Source organism: Malania oleifera, chromosome 2 (assembly GCF_029873635.1).
Source record: "Malania oleifera isolate guangnan ecotype guangnan chromosome 2, ASM2987363v1, whole genome shotgun sequence".
NCBI lineage: Eukaryota > Viridiplantae > Streptophyta > Magnoliopsida > Santalales > Ximeniaceae > Malania > Malania oleifera.
The window spans coordinates 68,035,040-68,047,685 of NC_080418.1; the positions used below are offsets into that span (position 1 = coordinate 68,035,040).

Consider the following 12,646-nt stretch of genomic DNA (forward strand, 5'->3'; position numbering starts at 1 on the left):
ATTATAGTTAGAATTAGTAAACTCTGGTATTATGTTATATGGAGATTATGATCATGTTTTCCGCTGCGTATGTTATAGAATATGATTTATGAGGATATAATCAGGTATAACGCACCGGACCCGGGTTTAAGGGTTCGGGGCGTTACATGTGGTGTATATCTTTGCTGACTATATGGGATGATTGATGTGAATGTGTGTGTATACTGGTATGTGAACTTAAATGCATAAATATTTATAGCAAACTAAATCTCCCCGCCCGAGGGCTTATTGTGAAAGGTGAATGCCTTGATCGGTATCAGTTGTAGTCACACCCGAATCAAATGGTACAGTTATAAATAGTATCAGAGCAGAGGGAAGGTACATGTATGGGCATGTAATCTTCCCAATCATCGGGAACTTTCACTATAAATATTGGTTTTGCTTGTGTGACTACAGTTTGTATGCGTCTTACCATGTGTTGTGATTAATAAATAAGTTTATTATATATATATTAAAACTCTTCTACCACACACTGCTAGAGTTTATTTCTTCCTTACTAAGAGGTGTCTCACCCTAGCGAATTATTATCTTTTCAGGTCCTTCAGATGATCAAGCTTAGAAAGCTTCGGGGCAGGGTTTAGAATTTTTGTGACTTATGAGTGGTAGTAAGAACTAAAATATGTATAATTATGTTTTAAAATTTTTGGTTATGTAATATATGTGAATAGATACTCCTTTTTGGGTTGTATATAGTACTCTAGTACTTTATTTGAGGTTGTTCATTATTTTCCACTGCATGAATGGTATCAGAGACGGTGAATGGTCTCATCATATCCCGGGCCCCACTAGGTGGGTTCGGGGCGTGACAGCTACAGTTAACTTGAAGGTTTGGACTACAACAAAACGTTCAGTCCTGTGTTAAAGCCACCTTTCATAATGTTAGTCTTGTCCATTGCAATTTCTTCTAGTTGGCCGATTCACTAGCTAGATGTTGAAAATGCCCTTTTACATGGGACCCTTGATGAACATGTGTTTATGACTCAGTCACCTAGGTTTGTACACCCTCAATTTCCTTAGTATGTCTGCAAGCTTAATCGAGCTTTATATGGCCTTAGATTGGCTCATCGCGCTTGGTATGCTCATCTTAGTTCTCGGCTGCTAGAGTTGGGCTTTGTTGCTTCCAAATCAGACACCTCATTGTTTGTTTATAGACATCAATCTGTGGTTCTCTATTTCCTAGTCTACATGGATGATATTGTACTCATTGACTCACATTTGAGTGTTTTATCTCAAATTATTTTAGTTTTAAGCACTAATTTTCCTATTAAGGATTTGGGGTCTTTACATTATTTCTTGGGCCTTGAATGTCATTGTACTGGTACTAGTCTCATGTTATCTCAACAGAAATACGTTTAGGATTTGCTCAAAAATACTAATATGTTGCACTGTAAACCCATTCGCAGTCCCATGTCACCTTCCACTAAGTTGTATGCTTTTAATTCCACCTATGTGGAAGATCCTTTTTTATATCGCAGTGTAGTGGGGAGTTTGCAATACTTGCTATTTACCATACCAGATCTTGCCTTCTCTGTCAACCGGGTTTGTCAGTTTATGCAAGCCCTTTGCCTCTCTTATTGGCAAAGTGTTAAGCGTATTTTACACTATTCTAAAGCATACACTTCACTATGGTCTATTTATCACACCTTCTCCTACTCCTTTTCTGGCTGCCATTGTGTCTTTTATGGCAAGAAATTGGTTTTGTGGAGCTCAAAGAAACAATCCACTATAGCCTGATCTAGTACAGAGGCTATAAGTATAAGGCACTTGCCTATGCAACCTGTGAATCGTTGTGGCTGCAATCACTTATGTTTGAGTTGAGAATTTTCTTGTCAAAACCTCCTACTCTTTACTGTGATAACTTGGGGGCCATATACCTCTCCATGAATCCTGTGATGCATTCCCGTACCAAACATGTAGATATGGACTATCATTTTGTACAGGATCGAATTCTAACAAAAGCTCTTCAAGTCTCTTTTCTCTCAAGCAAGGATAAACTTGCTGACATATTTACAAAGTCCTTATCTGTTTCAAGGTTCTCATCACTTAGATTGAGCCTCACTGTACTTCCAGACATGCTTGTCTCGCAAGGGCATATTAGCAATACCAGCACCACACAAGATCAGACCTCACAGCACAACTCCTTAGCAAATATTTTCTATTACAGCCAGTAATCTCTAGAATAATTTTCTGTTGCATACGTGTTCCATTTCTCTTTGTAATGCTAAAATATGTTACAAAGAAGATTCCTTCTTTATGTATATAAATACCATGTCTATATCAAATAATGAAATATATGAGAAAGATATAATTCCTCTCAATGTTATTTTATTTTCTCTGTTTTTGTTTTCTCTGCTCGTCATTTTCTAATAAAAAATTGTAATCTACAAAAAGATACGAGAATATATGATATTGCAATTAAGAAGAAGAAACTCATCGGCTTCAAGGATACATATATATATATAGTAAAAAAAATTAATATGATACCACCAAATTTCATTGCATGTACTGTTAAGGATTGTGACGTACATACGGTGTGCTCAATATATTTTTTTAGATAAAAGTGGGTCAATTGTGTGCCATGATGTTGAAAAGTAGAAATACAAGTATGCTTAAGTTAATAACGATAGATGAATTTTTAAACATTTTATAAAATATGCTATTCATATACTCCATATTCTTACTTCAGATTTATACTAATAACTTATGTCACCCATGATGTGTTGTCTTGCAGTCTCCTTCATTGGAAAATGTTAGAGAAAGAAAAAAAATATATAAATGAATCAATCCTATCAAGTTTGGATACCAAGAAAGTGAAAAAGATAAATTATATAGTAAAATAATTGGGAAACAATTAATGTTATGCCACATTAATATTTAATTTTCTTACTTTTTAATTAGTTCAGAAAAAAAAATTTATTTTTAATAATATTTGATAAATTTAGAGGCAAAATATAATGGAAATTCATAATTTTTTTAATTTTCTTTTCTTTTCTTCCTCATGCAAAATTTTGATCCCAAAAAACACTGTAAATTTTACTTGGCTAAAAAAGGACATCCTATAATTTTAAGGAATTGACTAGCCAATGTCATGTGAAATAATTTAAATTTACATTTATTTTACATTCCTTGTTTTAAGATATATTAGTGTCTTCTACTTGCGTCATAAAGTTAAATTATTAGAATGTCATGTTAAATCTAAATCGCTAATAATTTAACGCAATAACATACTAAAATGAAAATAATTTTTTTACCTACTTAATTAGAAGCCTATACTAGGCCTTCACTAGAAAAATGATAGGCAATCCATTTTTATCATCTTTGTACACCCCATTGGAGTATGGTGACAAGCAAAATTTTGATCAATGTAGACCTATGAATTTTACTTTACGAAAACCTAAAATTTTAAGAAATTGAAAGCTCATGAAATGCCATGTGAAATAATATAAAAAATATATTTATTTTACATTTTCTATTGTAAGATATATAAGTATACAAAAATTCTACACTTACCTCCTAAATATCAGACTTTTATTTAAGCAGTGTTTTGTGGATGTTTTGTAGTATGTATAAGCTGCAAGTATATAAAGTAGTGGATAAATAAGAGTGCGATATTTGGATGGTAAGTATAGCACTTATATTCTATAAGAATGCCAAAGAGACATGTTAAATTTTTACTGCTAATAATTTCATGCAATGACAGCATTAAAATGAAAAGATTTTTTTTGGTCAGTTAATTAAAGGCCCACACTAGGCCTTGGCTACAAAAATGAGATGTAACTCATCTCCTATGGATGTTGTTTGTACTATTCTTTTTTTATTTGGATCACACACCGAGTTTTCACGTGTCTATTTTACAGTCCACGTGACTAATTTCACGCCCCTTGAAGCTGATCCCACAACTCAAAAGGAAGGTAAATTTCAAGAATTCATGGGTGAAAACGAACCCAAAAGGATTTAAACACCTGACCTCATAAGAGGCACTCCTGCAGTCCGCACACTCCATTGGAGGAGTATGGTGACAATCAACCAGTTAAGACAATGGTGGCGCATTAAATCACAAATGATGGATCCAAGATTTGTGATCAGTGGGGCTGAAGTTCATGCATAAGGCTTTTTAAAATTTTTAAATTTTTGTAAGATTAATTTTCCATAATTATTTTTTATAAGCATAGATTATTATAATAACAATTCTGAGTGAGAACCAAGGAGCGAGGGCAGGGTGTTTTAACTATGTCATGTATCCTGGAATGGAGAGAAGCTTATTATGAATTTTGTTCTAAAGCCTCTCTCAAATCACAAGCTGGGGAACTGGGTCCTGCAGAAGCTGGCATTGAGCATCGAGGATTACAATTTATTGCAGGCTTGATAAATAAGAATAGAATGCAAATGAACTTTATATTTTATTTTTTATTTTTATTTTTTTACTCTATTCATTTAAGCTTTCATTTTGTTTCATTCCACAAACCAAACGTCACATCAAGGAACAACAATTACTCAGGAATTCAGCAGTTGGCAAATAATTATTATTATGACATAAATAGGACATTAAACAGAAGCCCTTAATATTATTTTTCCTCATGGCAAACTTCGACTGATGATCTTAAAGTTTATAAACACGAAAAGCAATCTGATGGAGCATTGTTTTACCAATAAAGCAAATAGGTTGCAGGGTACACTGTAAAAATTTGCCAAAAAAATGCTAATTTTTTTCTAAGAATTGCTACAATATTTTCCATTTGAATGCAGCACATTAAAGAACTTTCAAGGGGGTTAAAAAAGGAAGATTAATCTTTGTGGCACAATATCATATTATACACTGCAGATTTACATTTTATTTTATACATCTGATGAGAAGGCTCTGCCCTTCAACCATTAGGCATCTTCGCCTTTCGCTTCTTGTAGTCCCGAAGCACTTTTTCCCGCTCCAAAGGAGTCGCAGAGAGTAACCACTTGCTAAACTCAACCTCTCCCATACCCATGAACTGAGAAAGCAGGCTATATTGGCTCTTTTTCTTATCCTTCCGGGATGAAGCACTCTCTTTCTCGCCAACTCTGTCAGGCTTCCTGCTCTTCACAGCAGGGAAAGGCAACTGCCTTGGGTTCTCACCATGGGGCAAACTCGCATCTCTCTTGCTGTCAATTCCTGGTCTAGCGTTGACAATATCTTCATTACGGTGAGCATATAAGATGCCTGCACATCAACTGTTTAGTTGGCTTTCAGTAATAGACGTATATTACATTCTGTTTCTTAATTTTCATCAACAAATTTATCATAACATTGAAACATGCAATCCCACCCCAATCCTCCAGTCATACACACTTTTTCATGGCTAGGCCTGGCAAATGCGCATGCACGTGCATCTCTAACCCCTATTTGTTCCAACTCCACCTGAGATGGTGACAAAATCAAACTCAAGGACTCTTTAGCCACAGAAACAGTTGGTAAACGACAATAAAGCAAAACTCTTAAAATTAACTCAACAAAGCTTTATCCCAACTACTTGGGACAGCTACAAATCCACCTTTCTGGGCTGTAGCTACACAAAACAATCCCACACTTTTTATCTGGACAACCTCTTTGGATCTTCCTATACACCCTATTTGATCTTCAACTTCCATCAAATCATTTCCCACTGGGCTTGGACATCCTAGAACCATGGTAGCCAACTCTGTCAACTGGTTCTACCCCCATCTTCTTAGAAGAACATACTTCATTTCTTATTCTCTTTCTTGGATAACTATAGTCACTCAATGAGACTTTCACAGTTTAACGAGAAACATCCATTGTTCTTAAGAATTAGAATGGAAAAATTAGAATGTGACTGCATATTATTTATTTATTTATTTTTTTTTTCATTCACCGCTAATCTAAGTATATATTCGATCCATTTGAACATAGTAAATCCGTATGCCAATTATCAAGATATCTTCAAGCCATATTCATAGCACAAAGAATCACAGCAATTAAATACATGATTGAGATGCCCTTTTGTGTGATTTCTCACGCAACAAATACAGAAAAAAATATTTATGGAAGAACATAACACAAACCAAGTAGTAGTAGCAATAACAATAATAATAACAGCAACAATAACAAGAAGCTTACCCAAATCTTCAAGCATAGGCTTCGCGATCAAACAACCGTCTGTATCATTGGGCTTTCTGATCTCCAACTGAGATGAAAATGTTCGACTTGCTTCCATCAAAGGAACAAAATGGGTCCCAAGTTCAGTCAAATCCTGCTTTGTGCTATAAGAATGCTCTTGTTCTTGTCTTTGTTCTCCATGCAATTCAATTATCTCACTTGTGAAAAGCTTATCAGAAATATCACGGAATAGATTGCAGATTCCAAAAAGCTCGCCTTGAAATTCTTTACAATCCTGGAAACAAGCTAATGCAGTGAATGGAAACAAATTTTACATCGTAAGTGTAATTGTACAAACCAAGACAAATCAATTCCACTACCTGGACACCTTCAAAATATCGTTTTTCCATTTTTCCAGAAACAGCTATATTTGATAGTTGCTGCTTGTAGACCTGACGTGAATAAACAATTTCTTCAAGGGAACCAGCAGCAAGAAGGCGAAAAACAACAACATGACGCTTCTGCCCAAAACGAAAAGACCTGTCCTGGGCTTGTAAGTCCTGAGCAGGATTCCAGTTAGGGTCAAAAATTACTACACGGTTTGCACTAACAAGATTGAGACCAAGTCCACCAGCCCGAGTAGATATGAGGAAGACCTGAACCATGAAATTAGAAACAAACAAGAATTATAATAAAAATGTAGCCATCCAATTTTCAATTTAATAAATTACCTGTTTGCTTGGACTTGAATTGAAGTCATCAACAAGGGATTGACGCAAGCTGGTTGGAGTGGAACCATCCAGTCTTGAAAAGCAATAGCCTCTGCGAATGAGAAACTTCTCCAGAATATCCAGCATTCTGCTAATTATAATTCAACTTCACAATTGCAGGAAAAAAAAAAAGACATACAAACACAAACAAAAGACCAAAAATTTGTTGGAAAATTCACTTGACACTGCAAAGATAAGAAATGCCCCACTTGAAAGTGAAGTCATGGAACCTCACCTAACAGAGTAGCTGAATAGAAGAATTTTGTCACCTCGTGAAGCCCAGGATATCATCAACTTTTCCAGAACTCGCATCTTGCCACAGTGCTTAACATCACTCAGGCCCATGAAACTCTCATTCTGAGCATTCCCTCCCACCAAATCAATATCATTATCAAAGACATTAGAGGCAAACTCTGCATCTTTCCTTTGTTTATCTAGTTCATCCCTAGGGTTTGGTTTAATCAGCTCTAGATGATTACTTATCTGCCAAACAACTCCAAAAAATGGAACATAATCAATGACAATAACAATACCATGGTTAAATAACAAATTATATTATAAGACTACTGCCTGGCCACACGTTCAGATTGCCTGCATAGTGCAAAAACAAAATAATATTCTATGGAAAACAACAACCCACTTTATTGCCCATGCAATACTTTCCAACATGTTTACTATATATATGGTCTTTAAGGATTTTAAGGCTTATATCTTAAGATTGCTTTTGCAGAAGACTCAATTAAGAGGCCTTGATGCACATCCTTAAAGCTCAAGTTGTTTGAAATTCCTGCCCAGAGATCAAGCTCACTTGGATCACGTGCTTTGAAGTTCAACGTAAGTTTGAAATATTTGCCTGCACTCACCAAATATATGGGACTTCTAAGAAAAATAAAATTTTTGGTTTCTCCTACTATTTGTTGTTGACTCTATTTCAAAAATCCAATAATTATTCAGTAAAACATTTGGGTTACATTATGAAACTATTTTAGCCATCATTTAACACTATTGAATGCCATAATTGATATTTTTTTAGATAACAAAAACTTCATTATTGCAAGAAATGAAAAAAAAAAAATTACAGGAAAAAGAAGACAAACCATCCTCCTTCACAGAAAAAACAAAAGGAAAAAAGAAATGGTATTGGACAGTGAAATACCCTTAAAAACCAAAAAAATAAGCCCAAAAATGCAGCAGTTAATATTTTAGAATATTATAAACCACTGATATTGAATAAAGGCTACTCTTATATTTGTCTGGTATGTAAGAATGGAATGGAATGCAATTTTTTTAATAGAAAAATAAATTCATTAATAGGAAGAGAATATTATAAACTATTGATATTGAAAAAGGGTTACTCTTAAATTTGTAATTTCACAAATGCTCCATAGAATTTTTCATTCCATTCCACTCCAATGTACTAAGAAATGGAATAATACCTAGTTAAAACAATAATTATATTTGGGACAAACTGGTGATTGAATGTGAGTACCTCGACTCCTAAAGATTTTATAGCATAATCATAATGATTAACTTTCACCCATAAATTATATCTCAAACTCAGGTCCACAAATTTGGGGGAAAAGATGCCAATTTTGACTAATATTTAAACTTTTCTGGCATGCAATGGACTTGTTCTCAATTTTTTTTTTCTTTTTTCAATAAAAATATTTTTTTAAAAATTAAGATTAAATTATACAGATAAATATTTTGAAAATTAATTTCTAGTCTAAATTTTTACTTACAATAATTTCAAATTTAGCTTTTTAGTCTTAATTTTAAGTTACGTATTCCTAATTTTATTTTTAAAGATATTCAAAAACTCATGATAGTTAGCCATTACTCCTTAAAGCTTATGCCTTATGGGAAGGTGAACATCTCTCACGTGTTGAAACTTTGAACACAAGTTTTATTAAGAAGTTAATAGGAAGCGAAAAAAAAGAGATAAAAGTGAAGGAAAATCTTTTTTTTTCTCATATAGTAGGTGAAAAATTAAGTGGAAGCAGAAGCACCTTTCCTCTACCTCCCTCCCAAATCACCACCCCCAGAAAACACACACACACGCGCACAAGAATTGGATGTAAATGAATGAAAGTGTGCTTTCCTTTCCCTTTTGTTTGATTGAAAAATGAAAATGGAAGGAAAGCTAATGACTATCACTCAAATTTGTGGTACGAGGGAAAGGGGAAGGAAGGAAAGTGTGATTTTTTCTTTCCTACTGTAGTTTAACGAAAGAAAACGGAAGGAGAGATAAAGGCTATCACTTTATTTTGACAGGAGAATCTTTTTCGATTCATTTTCGTCCCAACAACAACAACAAACCAAGTCGTAAGTGCCAGTAGGTAGGGTCGGCTACATGAATCCTTCTTCGCCAATTTACTCGATCGTAGGCAATTTACTCCGACAAATTCAAAGCTATTAAATCATTAGTCAATATCTCATTTCAACTTATTTTAGGTCTCCCTCTACCCCTTCTACTGCCCCTTATAGTAATTAGCTCACTCTTCCTCACTAGCGCACCATTTGGCCTACGTTGCAAGTGCCCAAATCATCTAAGTGAGTCCTCCCTTATCTTATCTTCGACAAAGCTATGTCTAACTTACCGCGAATATGTTCATTTCTTAATTTATCCTTTAATGTTATACCACTTGTCCATCTTAGTAAAAGTTGTCGGGATAAGAATGCTAAGATGGATGGTAGTAAAATGTTAAGATAAAAGAAATTAACATATTTGCGGTAAGTTAGGCATAGTTCCTATAAAAGATAAGATAAGGGAGGGATGACTGAAATGGTTTGGGCAGTTGCAATATAGACCAAATAGTGCGCCAGTGAGGAAGAGTGAGCTAGTTACTATAAGGTGCAATAGAACGGGTAGAGGTAGACCTAAAATAAATTGGAATCAGATAGTGACTAAGGATTTAATAGCCCTAAATTTGTTGGAGGAAATTTCCCATGATCTCGTAAATTGAAGGAAAAGGATCATGTAACCAACCCCACCAAGTTGGACTTGAGGCTTGGTTTGTTATTGCTATTGTTATTGGGATAGAAATGAATGGAAAAAGATTCTCCTATCAAAACAAAGTGATATTCATAGCTCTCCTTCCATTTTCTTTCGTTCAATTAAACCACAGGAGGAAAAGAAAATTGAGCTTTCCTTCCTTACCCTTCCCCTTACACCACAAATTAAGTGATAATCATTAGCTTCCCTTCCATTTTTCTTTGTTCAATCAAACACAAGGGAAAGGAAAGCACACTTCCCTTCATTTCCCCCAATACACACTTTGTACTATGACTAAAAATGCCCCATGCAGTAATTTCTACAATGATAATTCTTTTTAGCGAAGAAAAAAAATACATGAAGAGAAAATAAAAAGGGTTACAAGCTAAAAGAGGACCAGAAGTCCTCAAGATAATCTAGAGTGATAATCCACAGTAGTTCAAACTACAAAAGGCATGACCACAATGTAAAGATAGGCAAACAAATATGTGATGTGGAGTTATGATACAAAAACACAAAAGACCAACCAATACAGTTGACAGAAACTGCATCTAGTATCCATTATAAGTTGATGAAAAGATTTTCAGTCCCTTATAGAAACTGAACAGAAACGCCTGCAGTTTAGAAAACACAGTTGCCATGATTATTATCAGTCCCTTATTTGTTGTCTTTCTAAAATGCTCATGCTTTAAGTATGCCATAGTCCATATATATATATATATATATGTGTATGTATGTATGTATGTATGTATGTATATATATGTATGTATGTATGTATGTATGTATAAGGAATTTATAAAGTAAAAAATTTTAGTAACCTGCTGGAGCTTTACAAGGCAAGGAAGAACAAGACAAAAGGGGCATGAGTCACAACCGTCTGGATTATCCCTGTGAAGGTATGGCCAGATGATTCCATCTGGTACAGTTCTTTTACAACATTCCACCTGAGTAAGTGGGCTTCCACAGCTACATGGGAGGTCCTTATTTATAAGGCACTGGATGTCTGGTAGTTGTAATACCCTCCTATAAACCCGCCTTTGTAACTCACTCATGGCACAGAATACTACATTATCTTCCTTCCCCATCATAAGATGTCCAATAGTTTCCTCCTTTGTCCTTCTTAACAGATATCTATGAAGAACTGTCACTAGGTGCTGTTTTCTCTCATCAGCCACCCGGACAAATCTTTGAGGAGCAGTTGATCTCTGACCATGTTTGAGTGGTTCATCATAAAACTCTCGGAAATGTTCCCGTGTTCCCAAGGATCCAGGTGCAACCCAATCAAAGAGATTAAACAGTTCCATAATTTTATTCTGCATTATAGTTCCAGTGAGACCAAAGCGTTTTTGTGTTCTGATTTCAGAACAAGCCAAATAAAGTTTTGACTTTTCATTCTTTAGCCGGTGAGCCTCATCAACTACCACGATCTCCCACGGAATCTCCGACAAAATGCTGCCATGAATTCTAAATGTGTCAAAACTAGTTATAAGTATTTCAACTCCACGTGCTTCTAGTTTCTCAAGAATCAGATCGCGGTTTGCACCATGGTAAACAGAGACATTAAAGGTTGCCCACTTGGAGAATTCACTCTCCCAATTGTGAATAACAGAAGTGGGACAAACAATTAATACAGGACCCTTCTTTTCCACATGAGTTCCTTTCAGTATTGTGGAGCCATCTAATTCCCCATCTTTTTTATATACAGCAGCCAGGAATGCAATTGTTTGGATAGTCTTCCCTAGTCCCCTGTTTCAAGTTCAGAAATTAGCACACCAAAAAGTGAAGCCAAAAAAAAAGGGCTGGAAGCAGAATAGCAGATAATAAATTCAAAAAATTTTCACCAAAGAAATGTAAAAACCAAATGACATATTGAATTGCTCAAGGGAACAGTGGTAAGTAGAGAACTCAGGAATTATAGCTTGACAATGCATTTCACTTTTTATGTATTCTTTAATGAAAGGAGGTAGTCTGATATTAATGAAACAAACATTATCTAATCTTCCAAAGTCCAATATACTACATGGCCTCTTTTTTTTTTTTTTGGATAAAATACCACATGTCCATTTTCCCATTACTAGTCTTGGTAGGTACAAGGTTGGAGTATTGGACACCATTTAAAAGTGATTTTGGCATTTTCCTGAGCACACTGGACATGGAGTTTTCAAATACAACTTAACTGGGGATAGTGAAACTCCCCTTTGATGGGGGAGATGCGGGTGATTTGACCTACTCATCATGAAGAAGGCATTTCTCAGGAAGTGGCTTCGGAGTTTTTTTGCATTAGAAATATGGAAGATGGTGTTAAGGGTAATTGGAGACTGCTACAATGGTTGGATGATCAACAAGAATTGGTGATCCTGTCGGATGTGCTTATGAACATTAGAAAGAGATGGGAAGAATTCAACAATGGTTTGGTTCTTCATGTCCATGAAAGAAGTTATGTTTTCTTTTGGAATGATGTGTGACGTGGGGCCATACCCCTCAAACATGAATTCTCCTGTTCATAAAGGCTGGCTACAAAGAGGGAAATCCTGGCTAGCAGCTGCTTTGAATGGAAAATTACAGATCACATGGATCTACACTTAAGAAAGAACTTGGAGATATAGTGGCCTTCTTTAATCTTTTGAATCTTCTTCTAGATTGTTGAGTGAAAGGAAGGGGGGAAAGTCAAAGGCAGAATCCTACTATTCCCAGTTTCTAAAAGGGATTGATGAGGTAGGGACAGAAATCTTTCCTAGGAAGGTCATCTGGAAAACC

General features: G+C 35.2%; 1 protein-coding gene across 3 annotated transcripts in view; it reads right to left on the reverse strand.

Moving 5' to 3' along the window:
* Positions 1–4,645: 4,645 nt before the first annotated feature.
* LOC131149384 (switch 2) overlaps positions 4,646–12,646 on the reverse strand; it is a 42,316-nt gene continuing 34,315 nt past the window's right edge. The window contains exons 3-8 of one of the 3 annotated variants that reach the window (XM_058099785.1): positions 10,708–11,635; positions 7,130–7,377; positions 6,856–6,982; positions 6,505–6,780; positions 6,146–6,419; positions 4,646–5,230 (exon numbers count right to left, since the gene is read on the reverse strand). In XM_058099785.1, the coding sequence (XP_057955768.1) occupies positions 4,905–5,230; positions 6,146–6,419; positions 6,505–6,780; positions 6,856–6,982; positions 7,130–7,377; positions 10,708–11,635 (2,179 nt within the window). In that variant the 3' untranslated portion in view covers positions 4,646–4,904. Of the gene's footprint in view, positions 5,242–6,145; positions 6,420–6,504; positions 6,781–6,855; positions 6,983–7,129; positions 7,378–10,707; positions 11,636–12,646 lie in introns of all 3 variants that reach the window. The other 2 variants (XM_058099786.1, XM_058099787.1) reach the window with 2 other exon arrangements.